This window comes from Meles meles, chromosome 12 (assembly GCF_922984935.1).
Source record: "Meles meles chromosome 12, mMelMel3.1 paternal haplotype, whole genome shotgun sequence".
Taxonomy (NCBI): Eukaryota; Metazoa; Chordata; class Mammalia; order Carnivora; family Mustelidae; genus Meles; species Meles meles.
The window spans coordinates 25,664,662-25,691,131 of record NC_060077.1 but is presented as its reverse complement, the minus strand read 5'-3'; the positions used below and the strand labels follow the sequence as shown (position 1 = coordinate 25,691,131).

The following is a 26,470-nucleotide window of genomic DNA, read 5'->3' as shown; positions in this document are numbered from 1 at the left end:
TCCCTGCTGAACAGAGAGCCCGATGCGGGGCTCGATCCCAGGACCCTGAGATCATGACCTGAGCTGAAAGGCAGAGGCTTTAACCCACTGAGCCACCCAGGCGCCCCTCTAATGGTGTTATTTTTGAAACACATACACAACTTTGAACTTGTGTGAATGCAACTTTGACACTGATGAACATTTCCAGCCTCTTCCTGGCAGAAGTGAGCTGGAGAATGAAAGAACCAGACACCAGAGGGACCTGCAAGAGGGGAAATGAAGGTGCGGTTTCGGTGCCTGGCTTCAAAGGCTAGCAGCAATCATGAGCTTAACCCCATCTCTTTCCAGCTAAACCAATTTTCTGTAAAGACAGAAAAACCCCAAACAGCTGAAATCAAATTTCCCCTGCATCATTTTTAATTTAACAATGTCCCAGTTTCCAAGCTGTCGTCATCTAGTCTTTCTAAGTGCACTGATGAACCAAGCATAGTCAGGGTGAGGGAATGGCTAGTGTGATACAGTTCAGACTCCCCAGCTCCGGGTCCAAGTTTTCATTCTTTTCACTGAAATCCAGCTCCTTGATGGACTTGTTTACTCATTCCACTCCTATCTAAGACCAGAAATCATTCAATAAATAGAATTGAATACCCTCCAATCTTGATAGCTAGTTGCATATATGAACTCTGCTGTATACAATCAGCTAGTTCACATTTTCATGGTTCTCAGATCCTCTTTTTAAAAGAGTTTATTTTTAAGTACTCTGTATACCCAACATGGGGCATGAACTTACAACCCCAAGATCAAGAATTGCATGTTCTGGGGCGCCTGGGTGGCTCAGTGGGTTAAAGCCTCTGCCTTCAGCTCAGGTCATGGTCCCAGGGTCCTGGGATCGAGCCCCGCATCGGGCTCTCTGCTTGGCAGGGAGCCTGCTTCCTCCTCTCTCTCTGCCTGCCTCTCTGCCTAGTTGTGATTTCTCTCTGTCAAAGAAATAAAAAAAAATTAAAAAAAAAAAAAAAAAAGAATTGCATGTTCTTCCAACTGAGCCAGCCAGGTGCCCCTCAGATCCTCTTACAATAGATCTCCTTCTTTGTGTGTTTGTGCCCAGCCAAGGGCATAGCCCAGCAACTTCTGTCTGCACACACACACACATACACACACACACACAGGATATACACAACACATTCCACCTATTGGCATCGATAAAAGACTGTTCCTTTGGGGGAGAAAGAGGTGTTTATAATGGAGACAATAAAATCACTACAGAAATTTCTTACACAAATTCAGATTCTATACTTTGACTTGAAATATCTTAGGCTAAGTTATGAAAATGATAAATATAGATTGAGAGTCAAATTCCCCTTTTAAACAAAATTATTTCTCCTGAAATCCAGGGTCGAGTCAAGGACTCCTAAAATCTTTGTAAAGTTCCTTTGAATTCAAACACTTATAGTGGAGGAATGCTAACTACCTCATAAGCAGTCCATTTCAAAATTTTGGCAACATGTGGAGTTAAAAAGTTCCTCTTTATACCGAGCCAGATTGACCTCCTGCAGCTTCACCAATTTGGTCTTAGATCTACTCTCTGGAGAGACACAAAATAAACTTAATCCCTCTACTAGACAGCTAATCTCTTTATAAATGATTCTCTTAAAAAAATTGTGGTGACTCAGGCTACAATTCTATCAAGGATATAATAAACCCAATACCTTTCCCTCCTCCTTGTAGAGTAAGCCTGTGTGAGTATATTTATCACACTGGGAGAGGGGGAAATGCTCCTCCCTGGCAGGCCCTAGATCAGTCTGGCAAAGGGTAGTGCTGGACAGCAGGCTTTCTCATACTTTCCTCTCTGTTATGATAACCCGCAGCCTTCTGCTGGCTAAAGTACATGTCTGGCCCCAGAGATTCTCCTCTTAGTCTGGGTCAGAGGTCCAGGATTCTTTCATGTGCATTAGAATCCTGGGAGTTCTCCACAAGACCCCACCCCCTGAGATTTTCATTTCAGAGAAATGAAATAGGCCTAATAATCCATATTTCAATGAGCACTCCAGGTGCAGATGTCCTTACTCCGTTTGAAGAAACACCAAACTAAGTGAAGAAAAAAAAAGATGAGTAAAAAAAAAAAAATACCTTGTGTTTTGGTTTTATTTAACTGGAAAGCACATACATTCAACATTTAACCCACTGGTCCTGTCCATTTAAATTAAATTTTTAAATTCTATGTTATTAAATAATAAAAACACTTTTAAGTCCTGTATTATGTGTCTAATACTAATCATTGGGTTTATCAAATGTCTCAGAATAAGGAGGGAACTAATAACATCACCTGCAGGTTACAGACTGATAAACTGAAGTGTTTGTCGGGAAGCATTCAACATGAGACTTCAGAAGGCCTGTCTCAGGTGGCCAACAGAGCCGGGCGGAGGGCCAGATTCAAGGAACTTTACAGGGAGAGGATATTTTGGTCCAACACTTCGTTGATCAATCTCGTAATTGGAGTTAACATAAAAATCACATCTGCATAAGCACCACCACATGCAACCTATGCAATTCTGTGGGAATTCTAATAAAGCAATAGAGGGATTCCAGTACACAGGTTACAACAAGTTACAACATTTCACAGTAGACTAAATACCTGGGGAGTTTAGTTATGCAAGGAAAACCCTCCTTCATTTTGAGAACAACAGCCTATTTCTTTTCAAAATAGCTACTGTGGTTCTTTTACAGATGTAAAGGGTGTCTCGTCTCCAACTCAGCCTTGAAGTACTGCTATCGAAGGCAGCCCTGGTGACCTTGTTTCCTTCTGGCAAAGTGAACCCATGTCCTACCCAGTAATTGAGCACTTAGTAAACTGACTAAAAAAGTTGAGCAACAAATTCAGTAAAAGGTTTTGGTGATAGGAACTTACTTTCCTACTTAAGACACTTCATGCATGTTTGTTGCAAAATAAAATCATTTTAGAGTAAATGCAGTGAAGACATCCAACTTTCATTTTCTGTCAGGGATGAAGACTTTCACTGGTTCGCTGACCTTCCTCTTCTTCCTGGAGATCTCAGAACTTTGCTGACTGTACGCGAAATTCATTCTTTGAATCTGTGAGAATCACCAGAGAGGCACATTTCAGCAGAGGTTTTGACGTCTGCGCAAGGCATATACAAGACAGGTAGACCAAGCATTAATCCCTCTAGCTGCATAACGGATCTAAACCTGCTTTCCCGTGAGTTGGTTTGGCCCTGCTGCCAGTATCAGAGTCTGGCATTCCAAGTTTCAGGAGCTGAGGTCCTGGAGGCAGCCAGTTTCAGGGACAGTTTCTTGGCTCTCTTTGGTAAATTCAGCACATCCAACACTTAAGGGAAGAGCTGTCAAGGTGTGGGGCCAACAAGGAGCAATTAGGGTCAGGAGAGATCTAGGGCACTGATTGCTTTAGAAGCAAATATAACTGCAGTCCCAATTTCAGTAAGCAGAAATATACAGCCTTTTAAATCCTAAGTCAGATTAATGAATTAGGAAGGACCATGGCCGTTCTTTCTGCTGGAAGAGAGGTATACATTATTGATGAAGTTAATCAGCAAATCATCATGAATATATATTTTCCCGTTGGGTTCAGCTTTGGTAAAGATTTTAAAGCTTATTTTTGCTTAACTAAGTAAACAAATGGTTGTATTATAATCTGTCAGACAATCCCTAATGCCTAGAATTCCAAGAAACACAGAGTTTTTCTATTTTCCAGCCACTAGATGGGAGGAAAGGTTTTTCAATGTCCTCTGTTCTGTCTTTGGTAGGAAAATGGAATAAAACATATATATATATATTTTTTAAAGATTTTATTTATTTATTCGACAGAGAGAAATCACAACTAGGCAGAGAGGCAGGCAGAGAGAGAGGAAGGGAAGCAGGGTCCCTGCTGAGCAGAGAGCCCGATGCGGGACTTGATCCAGGACCCTGAGATCATGACCTGAGCCGAAGGCAGCGGGATAACCCACTGAGCCACCCAGACGCCCCTAAAGCATATATTTTTAAGCAAGACACATTAGAATATCTAGTAGAGTTTCCAACATTATCCCTTTTTCTGTTACAGATACAGGCTATTGTTACTATTGATATGTTACTACTACAAAATAGCAGGAATGTCAATAAAACACTTAAGTACCATTTAGAACCACAGACTGGGTCTACAAATGGCTAATTTGATCACTATCTTTTAGTTTTAGAAAGCATTTGAATTTCTGATCTCAAAAGCCACAAATTCTCTTTGGCTTAAACTGACACACCGATTATATAGAACAATAAAACTCTGAGAAAATAGAGCTGCTCATCAAATAACTGGTTTGCTTAGATATGTAAAAATTTGAAATGGCCTGCTGTAAAGGAAAAGAAATAGCACCATAAAACCCAAAGCACAAAAACCAATTTCTTTATCTACAAGATGAATTTGTTACAGTGTGGCTGTAAGAAAAAGCACTTGGTAAAATTCAGTTTTTCTAGAAATGTTGCTTGGGCATACTTTCCATTCAAACGAAATTTCCCTCACTTCAATCAAGTTTGGGTATATGGAGAAGAAAGGAAGAAAGATGGATGTACAAATCCTCGAGTGACAAGTTGGTCTGATGGTTTAATAGTTTTGTTTTCTTTTTCTTCTTTACTCAAAAGTATACTAGAGTTTTATTACAAATTTCAGAACTGTAAATTTATTGCAGTGAGTTAATCAAAACATCTTTAATAATGTATACAATCTCAAGGCAACCAGTGAGGCCTGGGAACTCTCAATGGTTTATGGGAAACTAGTGGTTTCAAAAGCAAGTATGTGATCAGTCAGAGGCCATTTTATCCATACAAACATTTTTTGGGTGTATTCCAAGTGGCTGAATTTGCATATTTGATGCCAAAGCCAACCAGGCAATCAAAGGGCCAGTGATGAGGCAGTCTAGACAGATTATCTTGGTGATTTGAGCAACAATGGGGGATCATCAAATGATTTCTACTGCATGTCATATTATATTTTAAACAGCCTTTAAAGTGTTCCTTGTATATGGGCTAACAAGAGGCTACTATGATCCATTTACCAATAGAACCTCAGAAGTATCTACATGTATGTCTGAAAAAAGCCCTGAAGATATGTTTTCTGCTGTATGGTATTTCCCTACTTCCCATTTTTTGTTCAGTAACATATTCTTTTGAGAAGCCAGTGAGCAGGTTTTGCCTTAAGCACAGACAAGTTACCTAGCTGACTTGGTAGCAGTATTTGAAAGCATGAGAAAGGGTCCCTTCGTCTAAATTATTCCATTCATCGTGTATTCCTTTATTCATTTACTAAAAAAAAAAACACATGTTTGTTACCTGAATGTTCTCCCAGAGTTCTGTCTTTGACCATCTTTTCTCCTTCTCTGCATTCATGTATGGCTCCTGGGAATCAGTTACCATTTATAACCAAAGACTTACACTTCTATATATTCAGCCCAGACCTTCCTTTTGAACTCCAGATCCATGTGTGTAATCAATTGCCTACTAAAAGTTTCCACATGGATGTTAAGAAAATTCAAATGCAATTTGTTCAAAATTGGAATTTGTCATCTGCCTCTCTATGCCAGCTCCCAATCTTTGTTCTCACTCTTGGTGAGTCCTCTGGGGGAGTCCACGTTAAAAGCCTGGGACTCATCCATGGCAACTCCATTGTTCTCACCCTAACAAGTACCTAAGCACTAATTCCTGTTGATCCTACCTCCTTAATAGCTGTCAGATCCATCCATTTTTCTCTATTGCCACTGTTTCTACTTTAGCCCAGGCCAATATCATCTATCCCAAGTACTAAGTCTTGAATTCCCACTACTACTGCTTCTCCAATCCATTTTCCACTCTGGAATCTAAGTAGGAGTCTATTAAATCTGACCATGTCATTTTTCTGATTTGTCACCCATCCACTAATGATTTTCCATTGTCCTTGGGATAAAATCAGACTCTGTATGGCCCTCAGCCCCCTTTGCTGCTTCATCTTGCCCCAGACTCACTGAGCCACTAGCAGTTCTCCAAATGGCTCTTCACACTTTCCTTTGGACTTTGCCTTTAATGCCCACTCCTGTACTCTCCTTTTCTCTTCCTCACCAGGCCCAGGGTCAGCCCTGGACTTTCTTCTGCCCACTGGCCTTCTGTGACACCTCTAGGGCTATGTTTTGTTCTTGCCCATTTGTGGCAATTACTACATAGTATTACTAGGCCTACTTGCCAGTCTTCTCATCCAGAGGATAAACTCCTCTGGGTTAGTGACAGTATCTTAGTTATTGTTGTATTCCCAGTTCCTGACATCTGGTAGATGTTCTTAAATTACTGGCTGAAGGAATGAATGCATTTTGAAGCCGAATTTAAGTCAGGTACTGTACTAGGTACTAGGACCATATCTCTAGTGATAAAAAGATGAATAAGACCCAGTAGTTTTCAAGGATCAAGTATTATAAGGAAGAGGCATTAAGCACATGAGTATAATACAATACGATATAACAGATAGCTATTCAGTGGCCACAATAAACATTCATTCATCCAGCAATTATTTCTTGAGTGCTAGCTCTGTGCATGGTACTACTGTAGGTGCTTGGGACACATCAGTGAACAAAGGAGGTAAAAATCCCTGCTTTGTGGATTTTACAATCTAGCTGTGCTACTTTCTGCTTAATAATTTCCAATGGCATCTCACTGTTTTTAGGACGAAGTCCAAAGTTGATACCTTGGTTTTCCCATACACCATCAGTGATTTTTTTTTTAATATTTCTAGGGAGGGAGAGGTGTCACAGGTTGACTATAAGGCTACGACCTTTCTTCTCAGAATGCTCACACCTGCAACTCACACACTTGAGGGGGCTTCCAGGCCCATGAATACCTCTCAGTTAGAATCACTACAACCCAGGGCCTAGCTCTGCCCAGCAGTACCACCCTCACCCCCTCACTTGATCTGTTGCTCTGTCCTCTCAGTTTTCTTACAACTGACTTCTTCCTCATTCTAGACCTTTGCATACGATGCTCCTTCTACCTAAAATGTCCTTTCCCCTCAACCTCCTTTGCCCAGTAAATTTGTATTCATTCTTCAGATCTCAGATGAAAAATTATTTCCTCAAAGAAACGTTCCCTACCTTCATTCCAGTTAAGTTAGGTCCCCCAACCTTAAGTTCTTAATAAAGTTCCAGGAGATCAAGGACATGCCTGCCTTGGTCATGACTTGCACATAGTAGGGGCTCAATAAATATTTCTCAATGAATAAATGGATGAGTGAGTACTCTGCAGTGTAGAAAGGTACAGGAGGCATCAAGTAGGTGGCCGCAGGGTGATGAGTCATACTACTGTAGTAGTCAGGTGATAACTTGTGTGACAGTACAGATAAAGAGAAGTCAACAATGAGAGAAATATTTAGAGTCAGAAGGATGGCCAAATGGATATGACAGTAAAGAACAGGTAGGTAAGCCAATAGTGACTCCCATCTTCTAGGTTAGCTAAATTAATGGATGAAGGTACTGTTCTCTCAGGTAGAGAAAAATGGGAGTTTTGAACTTGCGGAGTTTGGACCACATGTGTAATCCCAAATGGACATATTGAATAGGGAGCTATTTATGGAAATCTGGAGCCCAGGAGAGAGGTCTGTGATGAGAATATAAATTTGAGAACCATCAGCATATGGACACTAATTAATACCAGGGGCGTGGAAGAGTTTGCTTATTGAGAGATCAGAGCGTGAGAAGGGAAAGGGGCCAAGACATAGCCTTAGGGAACTCTAACATTTAGAGATTATGTGGAACATAAGCCAACTAAGGAGTTTGAGAGAGAGAGATAAAAGAAGACTAGCTGTCTATCATGTAAAGAAAGCCAAGGGAAGAGAGTTCTAAGAAGGAGTGGAGAAAATAAGAGAGATAATGATGGTGGTCAGTAGTGTCAGTTGCTGAGAGGTCAAGAAAGATGAGGACAGATATATATCCACTTGATTTAGCCACATGGAAGTTACAAGGTGCATTGAATTTGTAGGGGCAGAAGTCACCTTGAAGTCAGCTGAAGAGTACATATGAAGTAAAAGAAATTAAGAGCAAGTATACAAAATTTTATAAAGGTCAAGACGGAGTGGGGCGGCTAGGTGGCTCATTTGGTTGAGGATAGGACTCTTGATTTCAGCTCATGTCATGATCTCAGGGTTGTGAGATCAAGCTCCGTGTCAGGTTGGTTGCTGGGCATGTAGCCTGCTTAAGATACTCTCTCTCTCCTTCTTCCTTTACTTCTCCTCCCTTTAAAAAAAAAGTCAACAGGGAGTAACCAACTCAGCCTGGGAAATTTAGAAAAGCCTTCTTAGCAAAAGAGGGACACTGAGCTGGGTCTTAAATAATGAGTAGGAGTTTACCAGACTGGAGATGATGAAGGGGTGGGGTAAGAAAGTTCATTCCAGGCAGAAGGTTCAGTATGTTTAAAGACACTAAATCATGAAAAGACATGGAAGATATATGGGACAGTGAGAAATGTCCCTTTATTAGATCGGCTCTTAGGGTTAAGTGTTATTTATCCAATACACTCCTTTAAAAATTTTTTTTTTAAATTTTTAAAAATGATTTCATTTATTTATTTGAGTGAGAGAGCGAGACAGAGAGACAGAGCACAAGCAGGAAGTAGGGTCAGAGGGGGAGGGTACAAGCAGGCTCCCCACTCCTAGGCTCCTAGGACACTGAGATGATGACCTCAGCCAAAGGCAGACACTTAACCAACTGAGCTATCCAGGCACCCCCTCTAATATACTCCTGTTAAAAATATAAATTCCCCGGGCGCCTGGGTGGCTCAGTTGGTTGAGGGACTGCCTTCGGCTCAGGTCATGATCCCGGACTTCCAGGATTGAGTCCTGCATCGGGCTCCCAGCTCCTTGGGGAGTTTGCTTCTCCCTCTGACCTTCTCCTCTCTCATGCTTTCTCTCACTCATTCTCTCTCAAATAAATAAATAAAATCACACACACACACATATATATATGTATGTATTCATTCCCCTGGAATTATTACTCAATATGTTAGTGTAAATTAACACATCAAATGGTCTCCAAGTGGCAGCCTGCAGAAACCTGGGCCTCGCAGGCTTTGGAAGGCAGACAGGTAAGTTTCAATATAGGAAGGATACAGTACTTACTTGGCATTAGGAGATAGATCTGTGTAGGGAGCCAAGGGGGGGAGGAGGCAGCCCCAGGCAAGCAGGAAATACTGTGAGTACTTTATGTGCTTGGGGTGAGATGAGCATGCAGTGAATTTTGCTTACTTCAAAATTATTTGTCAGGTCAGATCTGACAAAATGTTTTCCCTTTAGAAAACCAGTCCTTACCAGTATAGATTTATAATCAAGTGTTAAGCATGGAATCTTTGGATTTGGATGTTCCCAGATTAAGAAAGAACTTTTATGGTTCAGAGAGGGTGCGTGTCCCTGTAAGTAAGTTATAGCACTCATGTTAGTTTTGATTCTTCTCCCTAAACATTTATCCTTTTTTTTTTTTTTTGCACAATGAAAGATAAATCAACAGGGATTACAAAATAAATGCTATTAGCATAAATGTAGCTCAAGTTAACATTAAGATGAATGAGTAGTAAGAAAGTGAATTCTTTTTTTTTTTTTAAGATTTTATTTATTTGACAGATCACAGGTAGGCAGAGAGGCAGAGAGAGAACGGGGAAAGCAGGCTCCCCACTGAGCAGAGAGCCTGATGCAGGGCTCGATCCCAGGACCCTGAGATCATGACCAACCCCGAGATCATGGCCTGAGCTGAAGGCAGAGGCCCAACACACTGAGCCACCCAGGCACCCCAAGAAAGTGAATTCTTAAAGAGAACACTTCCCTCCAACTCCAGCAGAGCTGTGAGCTCTTTTATATGTTGGGAAGTTCCTCATGTTTTAGTGGGATTTATGAAGGGTTTGTTCATTTATTTGCTTTCTTGATTTCCTGATTTTTGTCACCAGGGTTCTGGACCAATGCTATCTCTACTTAGGAGATAAATATGTATTCTTCTTTGAGTCATAACCATGTATTTCCATTAATCTCCAAAAGTTGTCATATCAATTCTCCCTTTCTCCATATGTTCTAAAGCATCATATAACTTTAAGAGCTCTAGAATTAATTCAGTTATTAAACCACCTTTTTGGGGTACCTTCTCTGTGCCAGATAATATTGTGCATGAACACTACAAAGGTGCTCAAGACATACTCCCGTGTGTGGATCTGGTTGGGGAAACAAACTGGTTACAGATGAAATGACAGTCATGTATAGGGTACAGCAGAGGTTCCAAAAAGATCTTATTAGCTCTTCCTGGGGAAGCCTGGCAAAGCTTCAAAGGGGATGTGAAGCTTACATCAATTAGTGCAAGATGAGCAGAGCTTCCCCAGGCAAATGACATTAGAAATTGAAGTTGCAGGGAGAACATTCTAGGCAAAAGGAGCACAGGCACAGGGTTACAAAGCAGGATACCTCCAGAGAACTGGGAATAGTTCTCTGAACTTGGTACTTTCTACAGCCATACTACCCTGAATGTGATCAATCTCTTCGAATCTCAGAAGCTAAGCAGAGCTGGGTCTGGTTAGTACTTGGATGGGAGAATGAGTGACAAAGGATGGAGTACATGAAGTTTGGACTTTGTACTGTAGTGGAATGCCATGGAAAGGATCTAAATGCAGATTTGTTTTAGATAGATCCCTATGGCCACAGAGTAAAGGGTAGACTGGACAGGAATAAGACAAGGAGCAATGAGGCTATTTCAGAGAGAACTGATCTGAGCAAGAAAAAGAGAAACAGTGAAGTTAGAGAGGAGAGGATTAATAAGGCAGAGACTGAGGAGAGAGAGAACAAATGCTTAAGCCAAACACTAACATAACTTAATTATGTTAATGTTTGAATGAATTACTTAGTGAATGAACACAAGGATGGCAAATAAAGGAGTAAAAAGTGAAAAAATTCTCCAAGTTTCTGGTAATGGCATTGACCAAGATAAGAAACAGAGGAAGCTGAGGGAGTGAGTGTTGGTAGCATCGTGAGAAGGATTCTGAATTAGAAGTGAGATATCGAAATGAAGATGTCTACCCAAGGCATTGACTATGTGACCTTGAGCTCAGGATGGAGGAAACTGCATCACAAGCACATACAGAAAGATACATTCGCTTTGGACAAAAGATGGGCTATTACTTGAGGCCTGGAAGGAAGTAAAAGTAGATATAGATATATGTACATTTTAAAATATGGGAATAGGAAGTTGAATGATTCATATTTGATGGCCATACTTATTTCTACAAGGTAGAATTTAGGTCACCCACTTAGAAAGGGAGGGACTTGGTCTTGGGTGGTGCTTAAGATACTTGAGTGGTGAAAGTTTGAACAATGAGAAAGGCAGCCAATAAATAGACATTTAAAACTAATGTTAACTGTTGCTTAGAATCTGGATAGCTTTAAGATATATCACCTTAAAATTAAAACATCTGACGTATTAATAATTTTGCTTTTTTACAATTAAATGCTTACAATAGACCATATACTGCAGTAAGAGCATCACAAAGATGATCTTGTTTATTCCCTACAAATAACTATGAGTGCAGGAAGGGGTTTTTATTCCTCTTTGACAGATGAAGTTCAGAAAAGTGAAATGACTTGTTCGGTTCACACAGTAAGTCTAAGTCTTAAACCCAGGTCTCCTGATTTCAAATTTAGTGTTCCTTATAATTTATTTATTCATTTCAAAGGGGGAAAACACAAGTTGAAAATTGCAGGAGATCTCTGTATAGGGTTCTTAGGCTTCTTCTGGGGTTGATCCTTTTTGGCATAACTTAGCAGGACCTCAAACTAAAGACAGCCAAAGCTGAGTTCATTTTTTTTTCCTTTGTAACCAATTTTTGCTCATGACTTTTCAATTTCTATTAATCACCATTTCCCAGTCATGAAAGGTGGAAAACATAGTCACCTTAGATTCTTCTCTCATCTAATGCCTACACAGAATTCTTGTAATGAGTAAATGGAATAGCACAGATACAGCACCTGGTACAGCATCAGACGTATACAAGTCATTTAGTGACTGACAGCTGTTACTATTCCTACTGCCACAGGCATCTTCTACTCCAGCCAGAGTGGATTGCTGTAGTAGGCTGAAAAATCAGCTGCCTAAAGATGTCCATGTCCTAATCCCTAGAACCCATGAACATTACCTTATATGGCAAAGAGGGGGGCAGATCTTTGCGGGTATGATTAATGATTTTGAGATGGAGAGGTTATCATGGATTATCCAGGTAGACCCTACATATAATCACATGTATAGTTATAAGAGAGAAGCAGAGGGAAAGTTGAACATAGATAAAGATGACAATGTGACCACATAAGCAGAGACTGGAGTAATATGGCCATAAGCCAATGAAAGCCAGCAGCCATAAGAAGCTGGAAGAGGCAAAGAACAGAATTTCCTCTAGAATCTCCAGAAGGAATTTGGATTTACCCACATCTGTATGTCAGCCCAATGACACTGATTTTGGACTTCTGGCCTCTAGTGAAAGAATAGATTTCTAATGTTTTAGGCCACCAAGTTTGTGGCAATTTGTTACAGCAGCCCTATGAAACTAATAGTTACATTCTCCAAACACACCTCATTCTTTTTCTTCTTCACTATTTCTTACACTTCAGAAAATAGAAATCTTTCATGACTTATTCTCTTTTAAATTTTGAATAATTCCTTCAAGGTTAATCTCTAAAAGTCTTTCTTTCTTTTCTTCCTTCCTTCTTTTGTCAGACAGAGAGTGTGTGTGCAAGTGCATGCCCAAGCAGGGGGAGTGGCCCGCGAAGGAGGAAGCAGACTCCCTGCTGAGCAAAGAGTCCCATGCAGGACTCAATCCCAGGACCCTGGGATCATGACCTGAGCGGAAGAAAAAGCCACCCGGGAGTTCCACTCTCTAAAAGTTACTTCATCCATAAAGACTTTCCTACTCCTTTAATCAGATACGGTCTTTCTTTCTTGAGCAAATCCCATCGTGCTTTCGTAATTGTATTTTTCTGATAGCGTAAATGTTTGTAAACAATGTGTCCTTTACATGGGTCTGGGTTTAAGTTCTTCAGGAATCCATTTGTATTAATATTATGGGTTTTAGACTCTGCACTGCAATGCTTTACTCAGTGTCCTTCACCCAGTAGGTATCAATAATTCTTTTGCTACCTATCTCTACTATCTACAAAAGTGCTCAATTACACAGTTACTCATGTATCCTAAAGCGCACAATTACAGTAGCCATTAGGTCATTAGCCACATGTGACCATTTAAATTTAAATTAATCAAAATTAAATAAAATTTAAAATTCAGTTTCTCACTTGTATTAGCCATATTTCAGTGTTCAGTACCCATATATTAGACATCACAGATATAAAACATTTTCATCATCACAGAAAGTTCTATAGGACATAACTGCTTTACAGTGGCAATCTGGATATAATCTAAGTAAAAAGGAAATTTTCCAGGGGCCATGGTGACAATAGAAATACAGAAACTAGAAATAATTTTTCTTCAAAACGTAAAAATGTCAATTTTCCCAAGATTATTTTATCAAGTCAATGCAATCCCATTCAAAATTCCAATGGTATGTCTGTTGGAACTTAGTAAGCTGATTCTAATAGTCACCTAGAAGACAAAAAGTATAGGAAAACTTTTAAAAAAATAAAAATAAAAGAACTATGAGGGGAAAGGAGTTGCCCTTCTAGACAGCAAAACATAATACAGTTAGATCAATTAACACATTACAGCAGTAATACAGGAGGACACATATGGATCAGTGAAATAGAACAGCAAGTCTGAAGACAAACCTATGTATGTATGGGGCTATAATTTATGATAAAAGTGTTATTCAAGGGGCGCCTGGGTGGCTCAGTGGGTTAAAGCCTCTGCCTTCAGCTCAGGTCATGATCTCAGGGATAGATCCTGGGATAGAGCCCCGCATCAGGCTCTCTGCTCAGTGGGGAGCCTGCTTCCTCCTCTCTCTCTGCCTACTTGTGATCTCTCTGTCAAATAAATAAATAAAATCTTTTAAAAAATAAATTAATTAAATTAAATTAAAAAAAATTTTTTTAAAAAGTGTCATTCAAACTAGCAGGAAAGGGCAGAAAATTCAAGTAGTACCGATACAATGGGAAAACATTCTCACACCAAAAAAAAAAAAAAAAAAAAAAAAAAAATCCCAGGAAGTTTAAGAAGGCAAATGTAAAAAGCAAAACTATAAACTTATTAATAATAATAATAAAAATAATAAACTTATTATTTACAGAAAATGTTGCTTATAACTTCAGTATTGGAAAGACCTTCTCAAGCAAGACATAAAATGATAAAACCATAGAAAGACATACCGTGTTCCTAAACTGAAGATTTAATATTGTTAAGACGTCAGTACTACCCCAAAATATCTATAGATGGGGTACAATCACTGTGAAAATCCTAATGACATTTTTTGGAGCAGAAATTCATAAATTCATATGGAATTTCAAAGGCTCCCAAAATGCCAAAATAATCTTGAAAAAGAAAAACAAACTTGGAGGACTTTGGATACTCACACATCTTCAGATTTCAAAACTTATTACAAAGTTACAGCCATCAAAGCATGTTGTACTGGTGTAAAGACAGACATATAGGTCAAGAAATAGAATGGAGAGCCCAGAAATACACTTTTACCTATATGACCAAATGGTTTTCAGCAAGGGTGTCCAGAGCATTCATGTGGAAAAGAAAGTCTTTCAGTAAATGGTGCTGAAAAACTGAATACCTGCATGTAAAAGAATAAAGTTGGATCCTTAAGTCATATACAAAAATTACTCAGAATGAATTAAAGGGGGCACCTAGCTGGCTCAATGAGTAGAACATGCAGCTCTTGATCTCAGGGTTGTTGAATTCAAACCCCTAGGGTAAAGTTTGTTTAAAATAAATAAATAAACAAATAAAGAAGAAAATAAAAGAGAAAAGCTTAAAAAAAAAAAGGATTGAAGACCTAAACATATGAGCTGAAACCACAAAACTCACAGAAGAAAACACAGGGGGAAGCGCATGACATTGGATTTGGCAAGAATTTCTTATATATGACATCAAAACAGAGGAAACAAAAGGAAAAACAGATAAACTGGACTTTATCAAATTTAAAATTGTACATCCAAGAATACTACTAAGAGAGTGAATAGACAACCCATGAAATAAGAGAAAATATTTGTAAGTCATTGTATCTGTTAAGTGATTAATAATCCAGAATATATAAAGAATTTCTGTAATTCAACAACAACAAAACAACCTGATTAAAAACTCTGTGAAAGGGGTGCCTGGGTGGCTCAGTGGGTTAAAGCCTCTGCCTTCGGCTCAGGTCATAATCCCAGGGTCCTGGGATCGAGCCCCACATCAGGATCTCTGCTCTGTGGGGATCCTGCTTCCTTTCCTCTCTCTCTCTGCAAGCCTCTCTGCCTACTTATGATCTCTATCAAATAAATAAATAAAATCTTAAAAAAAAAAAAGAATGGTAACATTTAGCCTCTCTGCCTATTTGCGATCTCTATAAAAAAAATAAATAAAATCTTAAAAAAAAAGGAATGGTAACATTTATTAAAAAACAACAACAACAACAAAAACCCTGTGAAGGACTTTGAATAAGCATTTCTTCAAAGAAGATACACAAATGGCCAAATAAGCAAATGAAAAGATTCTCAACATCACTAATTATTAGGGAAATGCAAATCAAAACCACAATCACATATTATTTCATACCCATTAGGATGGCTATTATTTTTTTAAAAACCAAACAGAAAATAAAAGTATTGATGGGGTACTTGGGTGACTCACTCAGTTAAGTGTCTACATTCAGCTCAGGTCACCATCACGGGTCCTGGGATAGAGCCTAGCATTGGACTCAGCACAGAGTCTGCTTTCCCTCTTCCTCTGACCCTCCACCCCCATCTCAATGCTTTCTGTCTCTCTCAAATAAATGAATAAAATATTAAAAAAAAGAAAAAAGAAAAAATGGAAGAGTATTAGGGATGACATGGAGAAACTGAAACTCTAAGCATTGCTGATGGGAATGTAGAATGATACATTTTCTATGGAAAATAATATGGGGGTGCCTGGGTAAATTCAGTCAGTTGAGCCTCTGACTTTGGCTCAGGTCATTATCTCAGGGTCCTGGGATAGAGCCCTGTGTCTGTCAGGCTCTGTGATCAGCCAGAAGTCTGCTTGTCTCTCTCCCTTTGTCCCTCCCCAATCCTAAAAAAAAAAAAAGAAAGAAAGAAAGAAAGAAAAGAAAATAGTATGGAAGCTCCTCTTAAAATTAAAGATAAAATAACCATATAATCCAGCATTTCCAATTCTAGGTATATACTCAAAAGAACTGAAAGCAGAAACTCGAACAGATATTTGTATACCCATGTCAATAGCAGTATAATTCATAATAGCCAAAAGATAGAAGCAACCCAAATGTCCATCAATGGATGAATGGATGAACAAAATGTAGCATACACAGACAATGTAATATTATTTAGTCATAAAAATGAAGGAAATTCTGACACATGCTACAACATGTGTGAACCTTAAGGACACTATGCTAAGTGAAATAAGCCAGTCACAGAAGAATAACTATTGTATGATTTCACTTATATGAAGCATTTAGTCAAAGTTATAGAAGAAAAGTAGGATGGTGGTTACCAGGGGCTAGGGAGAGAAATGGGGAGTTATTTAATAGATATGAAGCTTCAGTTTGGGAAAATGAAAAAGTTCTATAGATTGATGGTGGTGATGATTTTACAACAATGCGAATGAACTTAATGCTACTGAACTGTACATTAAAAATAGTTAAAATGATAAATAAATTTTATGTTATATATATATTTTACCACAATTTTTTAAAAAGATTTTATTTATTTGACAGAGAGATCACAAGTAGGCAGAGAGGCAGGCAGAGAGAGAGGGGGAAGCAGGCTCCCTGCTGAGCAAAGAGCCGGATGCAGGGCTCGATCCCAGGACCCTGAGATCATGACCTGAGCCGAAGACAGAGGCTTAACCCACTGAACCACCCAGGTGCCTCTACCACAATTTTTTAAAGTGGCATTTTTCTTAAAGATAATTTTTAAAAAGATGATTTAGTGGTGCCTGGGTGGCTCAGTCAATTGAGTGTCTGGCTTTTGGTTTTGGCATTGGTCATGATCTCATGGGTTGTAAGATCAAGCCCCATGTCAGGCTCCATGCTCAGCGGGGAGTCTGCTTGAGATTCTCTCTCTTCCTCTCCCTTTGTCCCTATCCACCCTGTGTTCTCTTTTTCTCTGATAAATAAAAATAAATCTTTTTAAAAAAATAAATAAACCTAAACAACAAAAAAGGAAAAGAATGTAAGATACAATTACAAGCCACATACATAACTTTAAATTTTCTAGTAGATGTATTTTAAAAAGTAGAAAAAAAAAGTAAAAAGAAACATGAAATTAAGAACTGTAATCATTGTGTTTATTTGATCCTATATATCAAAAATACTACCATTTCAATATGTAATCAATGTAAAAATTATTGGGATAGTTTACATTCTTTTTGTCTTATACCAAATCTTCATAATCCAGTCTCTATTTTACTCTTATACCACATGTCAACTCAAATTAGTCACATTGACATGCTTAATAGTCACATGTAGCTCGTGGCTACCATATTGGACAGTACATCTTGTGTGTGCGTGTGTGTGTGTGTGCCTATGTGTATTTTAAATGCCAAGTCAAAGGTGTGAAATATTTTTGTGGGTAGTTTTTGACTTATTTATGAGAATGTATTCATGTGTAACTTGTATACGGTTATACTAAAAATATGAAGTTCCCTATTAATTTGCTTATAAATTCTGTTAAAATTTGTCTTATTACTTGATATGTTTACAACCAACATGCTTTTTATTTCTTCTTATTGCTTTCCTTTATTTCAATATAGTGAAAGTTTCATTATGAAATTACTTTTGTTTGTAAACTAGAAAGGTAATAAAGGAACATAAAGTAGACTACATATAAGACAAAGAATATAAACATAACCTTCATAATTTTTAATATTTATTACATGTTAGAATTATAATATTTTTGATATATTAATAAAGTGTATTATTAAAAATTTAAAAAGAATATTAAAAACTTCAATATTATTTGGCTTACCTTCATAAATTATAAAATATTCTAAAATATTTAGATACTTTTCAATAGAAAAATTTCATGTACTTTCCTACTTTCAAATGCCTTAGTGAGTAACTATTAATTCTGTGGTAGCTAAAAGCAGACATATAAAACACACATGAACAGGGGTGTACCGGCTCAGTAGGTAGAGCATGCAACTCCTGATCCTGGTCATGAGTTTGAGCCCCAAGTCGGGGGTAGAGTTTACTTTAAAAACACACACACATATATAAATACATTCAAGCACATACTTGAAGTAATTATAAAAATGAAAAAGTTGGGGGTGCCCTGGTGGCTCAGAAGCATCTGCCTTCAGTTCAGGTCATGATCCCAGAGTCCTGGGATGGAGCCCTGCCTCAGGCTCCATGTTCAGCAGGGAGTCTGCCTCTCCCTCTGCCTACCGCTCCCCCTGCTTGTAGGCTCTCTGTGCCAAATAAATAAATGAAATCTTTTAAAATATGAAAAAGTTGTTTCTTGGTTTGTGGCATGTAGGAGGAAACCTACAGGCAATGACATGATGGTGTTATTAGATGTACTAAACTTGACATGGGTTTGCTGATTCTTCAAAAAAGAGATGAAGAGATAATAGATACAGAATTGGAAATGTGATAACTTGCTTCTTATATATTTGCTATGTAGGTCAGTTGCTTGAATCTGAGTCTCTATAAAGTGTTTTAGCAGGTGTCGAAAGGAACCTAGTATAACTGTAAGTACAGAAATGACTATAGAGATAGGTCCCATAAAATGAACAGAAAAGGGCCACTCTGATATGAAGAGTGTCTCAAGTGGAAGGTCTCTATAGGTGTGACTTCCAAATCTCAGTTTATAACTGCCTAATCTCACTGGCAGGAAGGAGAGGGTGAAGTAGATGGCACTTAAGGGCTCTGCTCCCACCTCCAATAGCTCTTCCATACAAGGTGGAGGCAGAATGGCAAAGACACATTCACTCAGAAGTCAGATTTTCACTTTAAATTGGCCCTGAGTTCATTCGAAGAGGAAAAGAAAAAAGTAAAAGAAAACCTCAAAAGAGAACTAGTTGGGTGTTGAGAGGACGGATAAGTTTTATATGAGGGGCAGACAGCTAAACTTAATATTAAAAAAAAAAATTAACTAACATCTACACCCAACATGGTGTAGATCCCGAGATCAACAGTCACAAGCTCCACCGACTGAGCCAGCCAGGCACCCCCTAAAATTAATTTTTATATTACTTTTTCAGCAAATGGTGAAACATTTCAGTTTCTAACACAAAATAAAAACAATCATACCTCTCTTTCTGATCTACTTTGATTTTTTAATATATTTTAATCCTTTCAGAATTTTCTATGGCATCAGTTTAGTTCACATCTACTTTGTATTCACATCTACTTTTTGTATTTGGTTTTATTTATCTATTTTATTAACTAATACAATCACAGAGTAAGAAGTTTGAAAGGTAAAATAAAGTTAGACAGTGAGATTTTCCTTGCCATCCCTGCACCACTCAATTCCCCCCTAGAAAGCAACCACTGTTATCAGTTACTCTTGTTTTCATTTTGAAATCTACTGTACCACTAAACTGTTGTAAAATTACCAGTATCATTCTCTCCTAATTGCTTTACTAAAACTGGACCAGGCCTGGCCACAGTAAGAGTACACAAGGAAGTGGAGGGTTGTGACCAAATAACAGACCTATTTGTGGGGGCACTCCTGGTCTCATATCATATGAAGGTGGGCTTTCTTCCCAGTGCTTCCAATTATCCTCACCAACTAGATGCCACATGTTTTCCCCCTGCCTAAAGGAATTGAGAGAGAACCAAAGAGTGGAGGGGTAAAAGAGGAGGGTCAGGAAAGCAGAGATTCAGAGTACCATGCTAAGTGCTGCGATGGTGATGGGAGCACTAGGAAGGCACGACAGGGACAGACAACAGTGTTTCAAGGTAGTGAAGAGCACAGATGTGTAAACAATGAACTCTAACCAACATCTAACACAGGTAGATGAAGTAAGGGCTAAATAAAGTTACAAGCAGTATGCTGTAGAAATGTGGAGGGAAAAGAAGAAGAGGGGGAAGGACTTCATAAATTAGCCCATGGCTGGTTGAGCACGTCTGACAAGCTTCTTCTTGAACTGCACACGTTTTCCCTGACTCATGAAAACCTAGGGCTGGGAGAATGCCAGACCAGTGTGCTGCAGCTCGGTCAGTCAGGGAAGCCTTTCGGAACCAATATGGAGAGGAAAAATTAGTTTAGAATTTTGCACAGACGCAAAAATATAAGGAAGAATAATAAAAGTCCCACAGGAGGGGCGCCGGGTTTGCTCAGTGGGTTAAAGCCTCTGCCTTCGGCTCAGGTCATGATCCCAGGGTCCTGGGATCGAGCCCTGCATCGGGCTCCCTGCTTAGCGGGGAGCTTGCTTCCCTTCCTCTCTCTCTCTCTGCCTACCTGTGATCTCTGTCAAATAAATAAATAAAATCATTTAAAAAAAAGTCCCACGGAAGTTTACAACTGGTCTTCGATTGTGAATCAGAGAAAAACCCATGAGCATTTTCAAAAGCTTCACTAATCAGGGATGCCAGGAATTGTTCCCCTCCAGGAGTTGCCATTTAAAGTGTTGTCTATGTTTTAGGTATCCCTGGAATTGTGCAGTGCACAATCAACATGATTATGTCCGCTAGGGCAGACATCAGTTTTTTGACTACCACTTTCTAAGTTTCCCCATCACTAAATTTTTATGAGTTACAGGGTATTCCTTTTGGCTAACATTTCCTATGACAAGAAAAAACAAACATTTAGAATGTTATGAATATATTTTCTTAAAAACCAAGGTTGTTGAGTATAAACTGCAGGGTAGCTATGCTACAGAATATGGCTAAATTATATACCTAAAGTATGACATACTGTACATATTTTCCAACCTATAAAGATTTTCCATGATGGGGTAAGGGCTGCTCAGTTTCAAATTAAACATCATTTATTTAGAATATTATTTAGAGTGGAATAGTGTTATTGTTGCCGGGCATCTGGCACATTTTTACTCTGAGGCTTTCAGAATTTAATGAGTAAAAGTTGAAAGTTTCTCCTTATTTTAGAAGAATTTTTCTGATTTCTCTCCAGTATCTCTCTTTTCACTTCCATTATCTAATTCAGCGATGTACAGACAACCACCAATTTGGAAAACAACATGACAGTGGGTCATATAAAGATAAGATGTGAAACTGATTTTTGTGAGTGGTTAAAGTTATTCCACTATTGTTCTTAACTCCAGATACTAATACTTCTGACTAGGAAATGTCTAACTAGGTGAAATCAAGAAATATCATCAGTAGATATGGCTGTGTTTTGTTCCTTTGGGGCTTTGCATTAATTGTTGAGGATGCAGGAGCCAATTTTTAAAGTTTTGGTTTTTTTTTTAAGTGTGTGGGTATTGAGCTAATTCCTGGTGGTTTTTAGAATTTAGCCACATGTTCCCTTTTTTTTTTTTTTTTCCATTTTATTTATTTTTTCAGCGTAACAGTATTCATTCTTTTTGTACAACACCCAGTGCTCCATGCAAAACGTGCCCTCCCCATTACCCACCACCTGTTCCCCCAACCTCCCACCCCTGACCCTTCAAAACCCTCAGGTTGTTTTTCAGAGTCCATAGTCTCTTATGGTTCGCCTCCCCTCCCCAATGTCCATAGCCCGCTCCCCCTCTCCCAATCCCACCTCCCCCCAGCAACCCCCAGTTTGTTTTGTGAGATTAAGAGTCATTTATGGTTTGTCTCCCTCCCAATCCCATCTTGTTTCACATGTTCCCTTTTTGTGGAAATATTTATGCTGGGGATTTCCACTAAGGGAATTAGAATTAATTGAGCTCTTTTCTGGGGGATAAAGCAGCTGAGGCCATATTTCTATTAGTGTCTTTTTTCCTTGCCCTACTCTAAAAGAGTGTTTCCACACACATAAGACTTAATCTAACAGGTTCTCATGGAATATTATATATAAAATAAGATCATGTATTTGAAAATGTTTGGCACCCAATCTGGTACATGTTAATCACTCATTACAAATTGGTTGTATCTAGTTGAACATTACCTGATTTTGGTGAATATGTGATTGCTATAAATGAAATGTCCCTTGAGCTGGCCAAGGGATTTAAAAAAAAATCTAACTTATCTTGGGGTATGAAGAGCATAAAGTATCTCTCAGAGATAAGCCAGATTGCATATTCAGTAACAAAATCTTTCATTTCAAATTTCAGCTACAAACTTCGGGTGTTCCTGTAAATGCAACAGTGGAAGATGAACTACATATGGTTGAAAATGCTTGACTGAAAATGAAGAAGGAAAAGAGGAACACAGAACCTAGAGACACTGAAAACTGAAATGCATACAAGCAGACATCCTCTCAAATCCCACCCAAGAAGCAATGAATAAGCTTGAAAAATTATTCATCTGGTTTTTCATGGTATAGCACAAAGACTCAGAACTAGGGTGCTGGGTTCCATCACTGACTTGCAAGTTTCCATCACAGTAAAAAAAAAAAAAAAAAAAAAGGAGGGGGAGATAATATTTGCCATGTACTGAACAGTGATGCTTTGAGGATTAATGACATAATGTCTGTAAAGAGGTTGGAGCTCCTTGGAAAAAAGACACTACATAAATATAAAGTAGTATTAATATTTAGGCTTAGTCCACAATGTGAGACCTGCTTTCTTTGGCTCATGAGGTCATCAGCAGTTTTGTAAGGTGTACTCAAACACCCACAGAGGAGCCTTGTTAGCGGCCTCATAAGTGGACTGTAAAAGCTAATCTGACCCACCTGGTCAGAGCAGTCACAGAGGCTGTTCCCTTTTCATGGCCTCTGAGAAGCTACAGATGGAGAGTGCTCCGCTCTCTGAAGGAATGAGACATGGCCATGAGAGCACTTCAACAGCATTTAGGGCTTCTCAGGAATGCAGTGGGAGTTTGGGAATGTTTTGACTTAGAATTAAACAAAAGTGCAGTCATATCATATCTTGATTTAGAAGAAAGGCTAAATTTGCCTTTCTCAGACAACGAAAATTTGGAATACGAGTAGGAATGAGAGAGCTACTTCTTGGAATGGTTAGTTTATATCTTTAAAGGATTTGGAGGCAAACTTGGGTTTTTTGGTCCTGGGAACATTTTAGTCTCCAGGGGTTGTAGTCTCTTTGATGGCAATATCCTGACTCCTCATCACAGCTCCATCTCTGTGAAACGGTTATCAAGGGCAATCTTGCAGAAGTTTCAGTTCTAAAGTTTCAAAGGACAATCAATTCAATGTAGACATTGTCTTGCAAAGTTTTGTGGTATAACTGAATGACATCAATGTAATTGTGATGAAACATTTGCATTTCTCAGTTTTAAAAGATAAAATTAATTTGATTCAAGGGCCTTAGGCATCAAAAACCACCATCTTCAAAATGTGAGGTTCATGAACTTATTATAATCTTTAGTGCTTAATAGTGATTCTGAGGCTGTGTCTATAACGCTGAAACATTTTAACAAAAGATGAAAAACTGTGAAGGAATTTTTTAAAAATCTGGGTGTTCTGTTTTACACTGGGTGCTCTTCAAGAAATGAATTTGGTTTCTTGTCCACTGATTGCTATGGTATTTCAAATTGATTAATATTGATAATATATGCTTTGTTAGGGGAAAGGGAACAAAAATGTTACAGCCTTCTCAACTTGGTAGTCAAATCTATGCTAACTAGAAAGCATTTTCTAAATAAAGTATTGTCCTTAGTTCTTCCCATCCTTTAATGAACAGTTTAGTCTTAATACCAGTGTTAGCTTGGGTAGCTCAGTGGGTTAAGCCTCTGCCTTCGGCTCAGGTCATGATCTTAGGGTCCTGGGATCAAGCCCCGCATCAGGCTCTCTGCTGAGCAGAGAACCTGCTTCTCCCTCTCTCTCTGCCTGCCTCTCAGCCTACTTGTGGTCTCTCTTTCTCTCTGTCAAGTAAATAAATTAAATCTTAAAAAAAAAATACTAGTGTTAGGTGTAGTAGAGCAAGAAAGGCACCCTGAGCAGGGTGAGGAGGGCATTGCATCTACATTGGGGAAAAGGCACAGAGCAGGAGGGTCAGAGCCCTACAGGGGTAAGATGGGTATCATATGTGTGCAGGGGAAGGCAACGAGGATGGAAGTTTGGTTACGTTTGAGGGGACTGATAAAGTAAGTAAGCATGTAAAGCATAATGAGAGCCAGGTTTCTCACTAATGGAGAAAAAATTACAAATATGGAAAGTGAAAAAATTGGAATGATTTCTATAGCTTTGGATTAGAATTGGCAGTATAGGGGTGAACTCATGGATTTTCATAAAGAGACATATAGATGTGTGTGTGTGTGTGTGTGTGTGTGTGTGTGTGTGTGAGTGTGTGTGTATATGTTCATACACATATTTTCCAGCTCATCCACTGAGAGAGACCATGTCTTGGCTACTAAATGAAACCAATAAAAAACTAGGTATCCTTGGAGAAATGGCTGATTCCAGGACCGGAATCAGGAAAGTACAAGATGAGCCTGAAACAAGTTGATGTACCAGAATGTAAGGGAAGTCTCAAAGAATTGAGGGGACATGTCAAAGAACACAGAAGCCAGCTTGAAGGGCCTCCCACTGGCAAAATCTGAGACAATGAGAGCACCAGAATAAATAAAAATAATGATAGTAATGGATAAAACGGACACCCATGAGTCTATACTGATATAAATAAATAATGAATGAGAAGTTTTATGAGAAATAAGATAATTTACACAGTTTCAAAGAACTTCCCTACAAACTATTTAAAATTACAAAGAGAAGAGAATAACTACAGTAAAGAACCCTGGTAGAAACCACTCTAATCAAGTAACCAAAATAAACATCTATCAATAATGGACAGATCAAAATCATATGCCATTTGACAGGAAGCAATAAGTACTAAGTACCACTTCTGTGGTATTCTTGAAAAAGATGCATACCCTGAATCTAATCATGAGGAAATATCAGACAAACCCAAATTGAAGGACATTCTACAAAATAACTGGCCCATTCTATAAAAACATGTCAAGTTGCATAATATACAGATTTGTTGAATCATTATGTTGTACACCTGAAATTAATATAACATTGTGTGTCAACTATACTTCAATAAAAACAAAACAAATACATATACACAAAAACATGTCAAGGTCATGAAAAATCAAGGAAAGACTGAGGAACAACCCTAAGCTAAAGGAATCTAAAGAAATTCAACAACTAAATACAACATTGATTTAATGTGGATCCTTTCCCTATCATTGACATTATTAGGATAAAACTTGAATAGATTTTGAGGGTTGGATAATAGTAATGTGTCAGAATTAATTTCCCAGTTTTCATGGTTGTATTGTGATTATTTTTGAGACTATCCATGTTTCTAGGGATTGCATACTACATACAGTATTTCAGAAGTGATGAAGCAACTGGTTTAGGAAATCATTTGTGTTGTACTTACAGTTTTCTGTAAGTTAGAGGTTGTTTCAACATAAACATAAATATACACAAAAGACTATTCTAGAGAAAAAACTGTATATTTTCTTGTTTTTTCCTGTTGATATATGTCTTACACATAAAAATCTATTTATATAAATTATAGAGACAAATATTGTGAAAACTGAAGACATTTATTCTGCTCAAACTTATTTAGCGATTATTTTTAAATGTGTCTACATGTAAGTGAGGTATCAGTAAGTTTGGCTTGTTCTTAAAGAAATCCAGAAAAGCTAGAGACAAAGGAGTGAGGGGAAACTGGCACAAGCTAAAGCTAGTACCTTAGGCTAGAGCAGATCAGGTATCACCTGGAAGACTATGGAAAGTGAAGTGATATAAAGAGATTCATATCTTTAAAGGAAGATTCTGGATGCTTTTTGTCAAACTTAGCAAAGGCAAAAATGAAAGCAGGGAGACCCTACATGAGTACTATTTACTTGAGCTAGAATGGTAACAATGAGATAGTGAGAAGTGGTCAGATTTGAAATACATTTTGAAAGGAGAGCTCACGGGACTTGCTGATGGAGTAGATATGGGTTATAAGGGAGAAGAGCCAAGGATGTCTGCTAGGGTCCTAGAGCAACTGGGTAAATGATGGTTTCATTTACTGAGATGGGAAAGACTGAGGAAGTGACTAATACTAGAAAAATAGTATGAATTGAGGAATAGTGGGGAAAAATATACCTGGTTAAAATGTGTTAAAGAGAACAGAAAACAGGGAAGTGGACAGAGCAAACAAGGACAATTCTCTTGCAAGGTGGATATGATTTGGGTCAATGGAAAGAAGAAAGGCACTCCAGGCCAGAGAAAAGTATATTTGTTAAGATATGGAGG

The 26,470-nt window shown here is 38.4% G+C and overlaps 1 protein-coding gene across 2 annotated transcripts in view; it reads right to left on the bottom strand.

Moving 5' to 3' along the window:
- Window positions 1-2,123: 2,123 nt before the first annotated feature.
- HORMAD2 (HORMA domain containing 2) overlaps window positions 2,124-26,470 on the bottom strand; it is a 91,536-nt gene continuing 67,189 nt past the window's right edge. For both annotated transcript variants that reach the window (XM_046024184.1, XM_046024183.1), the window contains one exon: window positions 2,124-3,069. In XM_046024184.1, coding sequence (XP_045880140.1) covers window positions 2,965-3,069 — 105 coding nt within the window. In that variant the 3' untranslated portion in view covers window positions 2,124-2,964. The remainder of the gene's footprint in view (window positions 3,070-26,470) is intronic.